This window comes from Entelurus aequoreus, linkage group LG21, assembly GCF_033978785.1.
Source record: "Entelurus aequoreus isolate RoL-2023_Sb linkage group LG21, RoL_Eaeq_v1.1, whole genome shotgun sequence".
Taxonomy (NCBI): Eukaryota; Metazoa; Chordata; class Actinopteri; order Syngnathiformes; family Syngnathidae; genus Entelurus; species Entelurus aequoreus.
In genome coordinates, this window is record NC_084751.1 from 24,940,658 (window position 1) to 24,952,211 (window position 11,554).

General features: G+C 42.0%; 1 protein-coding gene across 1 annotated transcript; it reads right to left on the reverse strand.

Annotated features, from left to right (window-relative positions):
• Positions 1-4,629: 4,629 nt before the first annotated feature.
• Positions 4,630-6,856, reverse strand: rxfp3 (relaxin family peptide receptor 3). Its single transcript, XM_062031398.1, has one exon. The coding sequence runs from the start codon at positions 6,854-6,856 to the stop codon at positions 5,696-5,698; it is 1,161 nt and encodes a 386-aa protein (XP_061887382.1). The 3' UTR covers positions 4,630-5,695.
• Positions 6,857-11,554: the final 4,698 nt, after the last annotated feature.

The following is an 11,554-nucleotide window of genomic DNA, read 5'->3' on the forward strand; positions in this document are numbered from 1 at the left end:
ATATATATATATATATATATATATATATATATATATATATATATATATGTAAATATATGTACTGTATATATGTATATAAATGTATGTATATGTGTGTATATACAGTATATATGTATATATTTGAATTTTCCTGAGGGAACTCTCCTAAAGAAATCAATAAAGTACTATTCATCTATCTATCTATATATATATATATATATATATTATATTTTTTTTATTTTTTTTATTTTTTTTTTAAATTTTGTCAAACAGCAGAGCTTTCTTGCTATATAAAGGATATTTGCCTAGTGTGTTTGCAATGTGAGCTTAAAACTGCTGTTTTTTAAGATCTACTGCATAAACAGTCAGACCCTAAATAACAACAGAGCACCCCTGGCATATAGAGAATATTTGACTAGCATTTTTGCAGTCCATCCTAAAAAAGCAGACTACTTACGTCACAAAGAGGATCTTTGATTAGAAGTTTTTTTTTAACAGTAGAGTTCTCCTGTCATATACGGGAGCTTTGTCTGCTCAGTACAGCCTTAAAATTGCTGTTTTGAAGAATCTACTGTAAAAAAAAAAACCAAAAAAAACCAGCAGAGCGCTCCTGTCATATAGAGGATCTTTGACCAGTGATTGCGTAGTATAGTTTTAAAATTGCTGTTTTTAAGGATCTACTATCAACTGTGTGTACTTAAAAACAGTAGAGCTCTCCTGTAATATAGAGGATCTTTGACAAGTGTTTTTTTTAGTATAGCCTTAAAACAGATGTTTTAAAGGATCTACTTCTGTCACGTAGAGGATCATTGACTGGCAATTTCGTAGTAGTTTTTTTAACAGCAGAGCTTTCCTGCCATATAAAGGATCTTTTACAGGTGTTGCTTAAAACTGCTGTTTTTAAGGATCCCCTGCATATACAGGTGAACTTTAATAACAGCAGAGCACTCCTGGCACATAGAGGATCTTTGACTTGCATTTTTGCAGTATTTTCGTAAAAAGCAGATCACTTACGTCACATAGAGGATCTTTGATTAGCATTTTTGCAGTAGTTTATTATATACAACATAGCTATTCTGTCATAGAGGATCTGTGACTAGTGTTTTTGCAAAACGACCTTAAAACGGCTGTTTTTAAGGATCTACTGCAAAAATAGTCGGTTCTTTAAAAACAGCAGAGCGCTGCTGTTATAAAGGATCTCGGACTCGTGTGTTTGTTTTAAAACTGCTGTTTTAAGAATCTACTTCTGTCACATAGAGGATCTTTGACCAGCATTTTCGCAGCAGTTTAAAAAAAAACAGCAGAGCTCTCCTGTCAGATGGAGGATATTTAACTCGTGTTTTTGCAGTTTATCCTAAAAAAGCAGATTACTTACGTAACATAGGGGATCCTTGAGTAGTATTTTTGCGGAAGTTTTTTTTTTAAAACAGCAGAGCTCTACTGTCATAGAGACAATATTTGATTGGTGTTTTTGCAGCATAGCCTTAAAACTGCTGTTCGTGTCACTTAAGGATCTTTAAGCAGCATTTTGCAGTATTTTTAAACAGACACGCTCTTCTGTCATATAAAGGATTTTTGACTTAATAGTTTTTGTTTTATAGCCTTAAGACTGCTGTTTTTAAGGATCTATTTCTGTCACAAAGAGTATCTTTGACTAGCATGTTTGAAGTAGTTTTTTAACAGCATGGTGATACTTTTTCCAGTTGTTATTCCTTTAACACAGCAGAGCACTCTTTCCATTTAGGATCTTTGTAAATATGATACCAAGTTTTATAGTTTGGTATTTGGTCAAAAAGGGGGACAATAAATTGAAAATAATATTATTTTAGTAGTTAGTTCAACAAGATCGATAGCAGTGGTGTCAAAGTACGGCCCGCGGGCCGGATCAGGCCCCAGGAACAGGTTTTTTCCGGCCCGCGTGATGAATTTGCTGAGTATAAAAATGAGCTGCTGTTCTAATTGTGTCCACTGGATGTCACAATAGCAATTGTGTTAGGCAAGCAAACGGTTTATACCGGGGCCAAGCAAGAGGTACACAGTAAAGGGTGACTGTGGCTCCTCCTCCTCGACCCACATGAAACTTAAAACCTGCCGTTTTATGTCTTCTGCTTCGAACACATCGTCCCAAAATGTCTCTGTCAAACACAAGAAAAGTGAACTTAACCCTTTTGAATAGTTTTTACCTTCGTTTCTTGCGGTTTGTTGAGTTAGCACTGGATTGATACGTGGACATGACAATGGAGGTATTTGATACCTAAAAGAGTTTACATGTGTTTTTTGTTCAATCCCAAAAAGTTGGTAGAGTGGCCGTGCCAGCAACCTGAGGGTTCCTGGTTCGATCCCCAGCTTCTACCACCCAAGTCACGGCCGTTGTGTCCTTGAGCAGGACACTTCACCCTTGCTCCTGATGGGTCGTGGTTAGCGCCTTGCATGGCTTTGAGTACCTTGAAGGTAGAAAAGCGCTATACAAGTATAACCCATTTACCATTTTGAAGCTGCACCAATTTCCTCATAATTTTCAACAAACTTTAAGTTAGTTGTGATTTGTACGTTTTCGTAATGTGCTTGTTCTATTTTTGAACACAAAGAAAACAACCTGGAGTTGTCTTTATTTTTAAGTTATCATGCCATGATTTTACCATTACAGCTCTGTCTGTATGTGTTGGCCTTGCGATGAGGTGACGACTTGTCCAGGGTGTACCCCGCCTACCGCCCATGTGCAGCTGGGGTAGGCTCCAGCTCCCCCCGCAGTCCCATTAGGGACAAGCGGTAGAAAATGGATGGATGGCATTTTGAAGCTGCACCAATTTCCTCAGAATTTTCAACAAACTTTAAATGACTTGTGATTTGTACGTTTTCGTAGTGTGCTTCTCCTATTTTTGAAAAACAAAGAAAACAACCTATGGAGTTGTCTTTATTGAATTTTGTCAAACAGCAGAGCTTTCTTGCTATATAAAGGATATTTGCCTAGTGTGTTTGCAATGTGAGCTTAAAACTGCTGTTTTTTAAGATCTACTGCATAAACAATGAGACCCTAAATAACAACAGAGCACCCCTGGCATATATAGAATACTTGACTAGCATTTTTGCAGTCTATCCTAAAAAAGCAGACTACTTATGTCACATAGAGGATCTTTGATTAGCAGTTTTTCAGTAGTTTTTTTTTTTTTACAGCAGAGTTCTCCTGTCATATACAGGAGCTTTAACTAGTGTCTGCTCAGTACAGCCTTAAAATTGCTGTTTTTAAGAATCTACTGCAAAAAAAAACCCCAGCAAAGCGCCCCTGTCATATAGAGGATCTTTAACCAGTGATTGCACAGTATAGTTTTAAAATTGCTGGTTTTAAGGATCTACTATCAATTGTGTGTACTTAAAAACAGTAGAGCTTTCCTGTAATATAGAGGATCTTTGACAGGTGTTTTTTTAGTATAGCCTTAAAACAGATGTTTTAAAGCAGGGGTCACCAACCTTTTTAAAACCAAGAGCTACTTCTTGGGTACTGATTAATGTGAATGGCTATCAGTTTGATACACACTTAAATAAATTGCCAGAAATAGCCAATTTGCTCAATTTACCTTTAACTCTGTTATTAATAATTAATGATATTTACACTTAATTGAACGGTTTAAAAGAGGAGAAAACATGAAAAAAAATGACAATTAAATTTTGAAACATAGTTTATCTTCAATTTCGACTCTTTAAAATTCAAAATTCAACCGAAAAAAAGAAGAGAAAAACTTAAAAAAATAATTTATGGAACATCATTAGTAATTTTTCCTGATTAAGATTAATTTTAGAATTTGATGACATGTTTTAAATAGGTTAAAATCCAATCTACACTTTGTTAGAATATATAAATGATAATAAATGGGTTGTACTTGTATAGCGCTTTTCTACCTTCAAGGTACTCAAAGTGCTTTGACAGTATTTCCACATTCATCCATTCACACACACATTCACACACTGATGGCGGGAGCTGCCATGCAAGGCGCTAACCAGCAGCCATCAGGAGCAAGGGTGAAGTGTCTTGCCCAAGGACACAACAGACATGACTAGGATGGTAGAAGGTGGGGATTGAACCCCAGTAACCAGCAACCCTCCGATTGCTGGCACGGCCACTCTACCAACTTCGCCACGCCGTCCCAAACAAATTGGACCAAGCTATATTTCTAACAAAGACAAATGATTATTTCTTCTAGATTTTCCAGAACAAAAATTTTAAAAGAAATTCAAAAGACTTTGAAATAAGATTTAAATTTGATTCTACAGATTTTGTAGATTTGCCAGAATAATTTTTTTGAATTTTAATCATAATAAGTGTGAAGAAATATTTCACAAATATTCTTCGTCGAAAAAACAGAAGCTAAAATGAAGAATGAAATTACAATTTATTTATTATTCTTTACAATAAAAATAAAAAAATACTTGAACATTGATTTAAATTGTCAGGAAAGAAGAGGAAGGAATTTAAAAGGTAAAAAGGTATATGTGTTTAAAAATCCTAAAATCATTTTTAAGGTTATATTTTTTCTCGAAAATTGTCTTTCTGAAAGTTATAAGAAGCAAAGTAAAAAAATTAATGAATTTATTTAAACAAGTGAAGACCAAGTCTTTAAAATATTTTCTTGGATTTTCAAATTCTATTTGAGTTTTGTCTCTCTTAGAATTTAAAATGTCGGGCAAAGTGAGACCAGCTTGCTAGTAAATAAATAAAATTTAAAAAATAGAGGCAGCTCACTGGTAAGTGCTGCTATTTGAGCTATTTTTAGAACAGGCCGGCTCATCTGGTCCTTACGGGCTACCTGGTGCCCGCGGGCACCGCGTTGGTGACCCCTGTTTTAAAGGATCTACTTCTGTCACATAGAGGATCTTTGACTAGCAATTTCATAGTAGTTTTTTTTTAACAGCAGAGCTTTCCTGCCATATAAAGGATATTTGACAGGTGTTGCTTAAAACTGCTTTTTTTTAAGGATCTCCTGCATATACAGGTGAACTTTAATAACAGTAGAGCACTCCTGGCACATAGAGGATCTTTGACTTGCATTTTTGCAGTATTTTCGTAAAAAGCAGATCACTTACGTCACATAGAGGATCTTTGATTAGCATTTTATGCAGTAGTTTATTATATACAACATAGCTATTCTGTCATAGAGGATCTTTGACTAGTGTTTTTGCAAAACAGCCTTAAAAGTGCCGTTTTTAAGGATCTACTGCAAAGATAGTCGGTTCTTTAAAAACAGCAGAGCGCTGCTGTTATAGAGAGGATATTTGACTCGTGTTTTTGTTTTAAAACTGCTGTTTTAAGAATATACTTCTGTCACATAGAGCAGTGGTCCCCAACGTTTTTGTAGCTGCGGACCGGTCAACGCTTGAAAATTTGTCCCACGGACGGGGGGGAGGTATTTTTATTTATTTTTTGTCATATATATATATATATTATTTTTTTTTCTTGTGCAGCCCGGTACCAATCAGTCCACGGACCGCACAGCCTTAAAAGTGCCGTTTTTAAGGATCTACTGCAAAGATAGTCGGTTCTTTAAAAACAGCAGAGCGCTGCTGTTATAGAGAGGATCTTTGACTCGTGTTTTTGTTTTAAAACTGCTGTTTTAAGAATCTACTTTTGTCACATAGAGGATCTTTGACTAGCATTTTCGCAGCAGTTTAAAAAAAAGAGCTACAATGAGTTTGACACCCGTGATCTATAGTCACTATGGATCTACATGGCCGCCCCAGGAGGGTAGAAGACCACCGCTGGCTCCCTGGGGCAATTGAGAGGCACCAAGCCGTGTCCCCGCTCCTCGCCCTCGGGCTTGGTGCTGCCGGTGAACGGTCTGATGGTGGTCATGGCGGGCGAGGTCATCCTCCAGAAAAGCTTCCTGAGCGACTTGCGGAACTCCCGCCTCATCAGGCAGTAGAGCACCGGGTTGAGGCAGCTGTTGGAGTGCGCCAGGCACACGGACACGGGAAAGACGTACACCTGCGTGGTGTAGTACTCGTAGGTGAAGTGCACCACGTTGAGTTTGATGAGGATCCCCCAGGCGGTGAGCGCCTGGTTGGGCAGCCAGCACAGGAAGAAGGAGAGCACCACGATGGTGACCGACTTGGTGACTTTGGCGCGTCGCTTGGCGCTGGACGTGTTGGTGTTCTTGGAGGTGATGAAGCGCAGCAGCAGCAGGTAGCAGGCCGAGATGATGGCCAGCGGGGCCACGAAGCCCAGCAGCACCTTCTGGGCGTGGTAGAGCCCCAACCACAGCTGCGCGCTGCCGTCGCTGCCGGGGAACCTCACCAGGCACAGGTCCTCCTCGCCGGAGACGGTGACGGTGGTGGAGAAGACGGCGTGGGGCAGCGCGGCGCAGGCGGCTGCCACCCAAATGGAGGCGGCCGCGCAGCGCGCCGGGCACCGCAGCCTCCGCCGCCGCCTGCCCTTCAGCGCGGACGCCAACGAGCTGTAGCGCGCCACGCTCATGGCGGTGAGGAAGAAGACGCTGGCGTACATGTTCATGGCCGTCACGAACGACACCGCCTTGCACATGGCGCGCCCGAACGGCCAGGTGAAGTCCAGCGCGTTTTCCACCGCCCAGAAGGGCAGCGTCAGCACGAACTGGAAGTCCGTCACGGCCAGGCTGGTGACGAAGAGGTTGATGGAGGACTTTTTCCACGCGTGTTTGCTCTTCATCAGGTAGAGCACCAGCAAGTTGCCCACCAGACCCAGCGCGCACACCAGCGAGTACACCACCGAGACGACGATGCGCACGGCCGCCGCGCCGTCCGCGCCGTCCGCGCCCTGGTCGGTCCGGTCGGCGGAGTGGAGAGGGTCGCAGTACGTGGCGTTCATGGAGCTCACGTTGAAGCCTTCCACGCTCCACCCCTCCGACATCCTTCTTCTGTCTTTTAAACCCGCCAAATGCATACAAGTCGTCCGAACATCGCATCCAAAAGAAGTCCGCGCGTGCGTGCGTGCGTGCGTGCGTGCGTGCGTGTGTGTGTGCGTGTGTGTGTGTGTGTGTGTGTGTGTGTGTGTGTGTGTGTGTGTGTGTGTGTGTGTGTGCGTGTGTGTGTGTGTGCGAGTGTGTGTGTGTGTGTGTGTGTGTGTGTGTGTGTGTGTGTGTGTGTGTGTGTGTGTGTGTGTGTGTGTGCGGCTCCAAGTAACGCGCGTTGACGCAGAGCCCAGCGCATATCTCCTTCTGCTTGCACAGACGCACAGAAAGTAGTCCCTCAAAATCACTCTAGCACAGTGGTGTCAAACTCATTTTAGATGGGGGGCCACATGGAGGAAAATCTACTCCCAAGTGGGCCGGACTGGTAAAATCACGGCACCATGACTTAAAAATAAAGACAACTTCAGATTGTTTTTTTTTGTTTGAAAATAGAGCAAGCACATTCTGAAAATGTACAAATCATAATGTTGTTTTTTGTTTTTTTTAGACTTACATGTCGCGGTTAATAGTATTCTATCTTTATTCGTCGTTATTTATACTTTCTGAATAAATGATGTGATAATTATCATCAGTCAACTCATTGGTGTTAATTTTCAATCTATCAAGATAAAAAAGTAATATCAAAATCAAATTACAGGATGTTATTAATGTAGTTTGCTCATTTTCCTCGACTGGTGCACTAACTTCATGTGGTTTATTTTTATTGTTTTACATATGTAGCATCATCTACAAAGGTACAAAGAATTGCTATTGCGACATCTAGTGGACACATTTAGAACTGCTGTTTCTTTCATTCAAAAATTTCGACTGATTTTTATACTTACCAAATTCATCCCGCGGGCCGGATAAAACCTGTTCATGGGCCTGATCCGGCCCTCGGGCCGTACGTTTGACACCCCTGCTCTAGCAGAATACATGATGGATGGGGAAACCAAACAATTGAACCCCTTCTATGAATTATGCCATTAAAAATCTAAAATATTTACTTAGGTATCCATAAATGACATATATATTGTTTATACTTAAACAGTTTATACTTAACCATTTTGCATGTTTGGTTTAGGACTTATGTTTGATTGTTTGATGAGAGTGCGGAAATATGACCACATCCCACAAACTCTCAAATCCCTTCACTGACTTCCTGTTCCACTCAGGGTTGAATTCAAAAGCTCCTTACTAACTCACCAGTGCCTCCATGGAAATGCCCCCATCTACCTTAAAGAACTACTCACCCCCAAATCCTCCACACGACACCTCCGCTCCAAACAGGCTAACCTCCTCCAACCCCCAAGGACAAAGCTACGAACTATGGGAGATCGGGCTTTCTGCTCCGCTGCTCCCAGTCTGTGGAACGCTCTCCCTGACCACCTGAGGGCACCTCAGACTGTGCTTTTAAAAAAGGCTTAAAAACCCATCTTTTTAAAAAAGCCTTTTTATAGATTTTTATAGATAAGCATGCTGGTTGTAGCTATTGGGCTGTTTCTAGTTTTATATTGTATTTATTTATATTATCTTTTATTATTATTATTATTACTATTTTCTTTGTCTTTTTTTAACACTGTGGCACTTTGCTCAACGTAAAGTGCTTTTTACAAATAAAATCTCTTATTATTATAATTATTATTGTTTAAATAACTGTCATATTGAGTGTGACAGTTATACTGTCATATTGAGTAAAACACTATTTTTTGTATTTGCAAACCTTACAAAAACACCTGATTCTAATAAAACTCACAGAGATACATTATTACAGGCATGTTTTTTTTTTAGACATATTGCATTATTTTTATATAACTTTCATATTTATTATGACAGTTATACTGTCATATTGAGTAAAAAAAACAAATTTTTGTCATTGCAACCCTTATAAAAACACCTGATTCTATTAAAACTCACATAGATACATTATTACAGGCATTTTTTAGACATATTGCATGTTTGGTGTTGAAATTATGTTTATATAACTTTCATATTTATTATGACAGTTATACTGTCATATTGAGTAAAAAAAACCTAATATTTGTCATTGCAAACCTTAAAAAAGATAATTTTTCTAATAAAACTCTCAAGGATACATTATTCCAAGCATTATTAGACATTTTGCATGTCTGGTTTAAGAGTTATATGTTTGAATATGTTTTATTGCTTTTTTCGCATTATCTCAGGATTCTAAGAACATGAAGGAATCAATAAAGTACTATCTATCTATCTATTACTATCAAATTGAGTAAAATACTAATTTTTGTGTTTGCAAGCTTTAAAAAACCATATATTTCAAGTAAAACTTACAAAGATACATTATTTCAGGCATTATTAGCCATTTTGTATGTTTGGTTTAGGAATTATGTTTAAATAACTGTCACATTTTTCTGTCTTGCCTCTTGGTGAGGGCGGTCACATTTTTCTCCGTCCCCTCCTTCCCTGCTTGCTTTCTGTGTCTTTGTCTTTGTCTGAACTTTTTTGAAGCCTCTTTTCTTGCGCTGTCCTCAAATCTAAACATCAAATATGATTATGATCAGCTGGACTCTCGACGCAATTGACACAGTCTTTTCGACAAGGAAAAGAGGTTAAGGGGGAGCCTGGCTGCCCTGATGGAACCATTGCTGCAGGGTACGTGAGAGATTCCTGGGATAAATGAAGACTCATGTGCCTCTCAGTCCTTTCCATCGAGGACGTCGAAGACATTTACCTATTTGGGACCGTGATCGCGGGGCACCTGCTGATTGGGCTGGGCATTGCTCTGCCGTATCGTCAAATTGGGAAGACGATGGCAGCCACTCAACGGGCCCAATGGCTGTTCAACGCAACGGAAGGATTGGGTCGGGCTGTGGGAACACAAACTGGAGCGATTTCTGAGTTGAATCGCAAAATGGATCTCATCTTGGAGAAGTTTGCTGAGAAGGAATAATTTAATTGAATTTGAGAGATCCAGCACGGACACAGAGCAGGCAAGTCATTGTTTGGACTGCTCGAAGAAAAACAACATCTTAATCTACGATTTGACTCCCTCAAATGGCCTTGATGCAATCGGGAACAGGCTGTTCTGAAGAACTCCCCCGAGGACTCCTCAAAGATGGACGCTTTTGACCTTCCTTTTTGTCAACAACACCTGGTGTCGAACTTTGAGATCGGCCCCAGTCCACAAAAACATTTCAACGCACGCACACGCCCCTCCCCGAATCAACGCCTTCACCACTGCTTAATAATTCCTCCGGGGTTGTGGGGGCTGAGTAGCGCTTTATAGCGGCAGCCGGCCTCCAAGAATCGGGGAAGGCAAGCAGCAATCCGGGAGGAGGTCGTGAGGCAAGACACGATCACGGAAGACACTGTGGAAGACACAAAGCACATCAAGACAGGAACGAGGAAGAGCACAATAAAGGCCAGCAAGGAACGAGGGAGAGGTGCCAGACGTGATGCTTACTCGGGTGAGATTGGCTACGTTCTGGCAAAGGTCTCCTGGCTTCGCTGTCTCTTTATGCCGCTCCCTCTCGTGTGTCAGGTGTGCTGATGAATGATTGCATGCAGCCTTGTCGCTGCCCAGCGTGAGTGGGGGCGTGTCCGAGTGAGCAGCCAGAGGAGGAATTGTGACACTCAGAATTATGAGAGGCACGGGTTCGAATCCGCGCCGTGACAGTACCCCCCCCCCCCCCCCCCCCCCCCCCCCCTTAGGCGAGGCACCCGACGAGCGCCGGGGAGCATCAGGATTGGCGCGGTAGAAATCCTCTAGAAGTGAGGGATCGGCAAGATAGGAGGCTGGTACCCAAGACCTGTCCTCTGGTCCATAACCCTCCCAGTCGACCAGATACACGAGCCCCCTACCCTGTCGACGGACCCTGAGGATTTCTTTAACTGTCCAAACCTGATCTCCATTTTCCAGGAACCTAGAGGGAGGGGGGGCAGGGACAGGGGGAGACAGAGCACTTTCCGCTACCGGTTTTATCTGTGAAACATGAACTACAGAGTGTCTCTTAACCGAGGGTGGGAGAGCCAGCTTGACAGATACGGGGTTAATTATAGAGATGATGGGGAATGGACCAACGTAACGGGGTGCTAACTTCTTAGAAGGTACCTGAAGATTAAGGTCCTTGGCCAATAACAAAACTTGTTGGCCCGGCCGATAGGATGGAGCCGGGACGCGATGACGGTTGGCATTGCGGCACATCTTTGCAGAAGCCTTCTCTAAGGCTGCTCGAGCGGCTCTCCACACCCTCTGACACTTCCTTATGTGGGCCTTAGTAGAGGGCACTGCAATCTCCAATTCTTGCTGGGGAAACAAGGGGGGTTGATAGCCCAAAGAGCATTCAAAAGGTGACATACCGGTAGCGGAGCTCCTCAAGGAGTTGTAGGAGTATTCCACCCAAGGAAGGAAATTGCTCCAGGTGGTGGGCTTCTTACTGGCGACGCAGCGGAGCATGGTCTCCACGCTCTGGTTCGCCCTCTCAGCCTGCCCGTTGCTCTGGGGGTGGTATCCCGAGGTGAGACTGACCGAGGCCCCAATCCCCCTACAAAAGGCTCTCCAGACTTGTGAAGAAAACTGGGGGCCCCGATCAGACACAACGTCTACCGGGATACCATGCAATTTGATGACGTGAAGAGTGAGGAGGTCAGCCGTCTCCGAAGCAGAAGGTAGTTTGCCA

Bases quoted from the DNA above. Each gene is read 5' to 3' on its own strand.
- rxfp3 (XM_062031398.1), bottom strand. From the start codon at position 6,856: ATGTCGGAGGGGTGGAGCGTGGAAGGCTTCAACGTGAGCTCCATGAAC.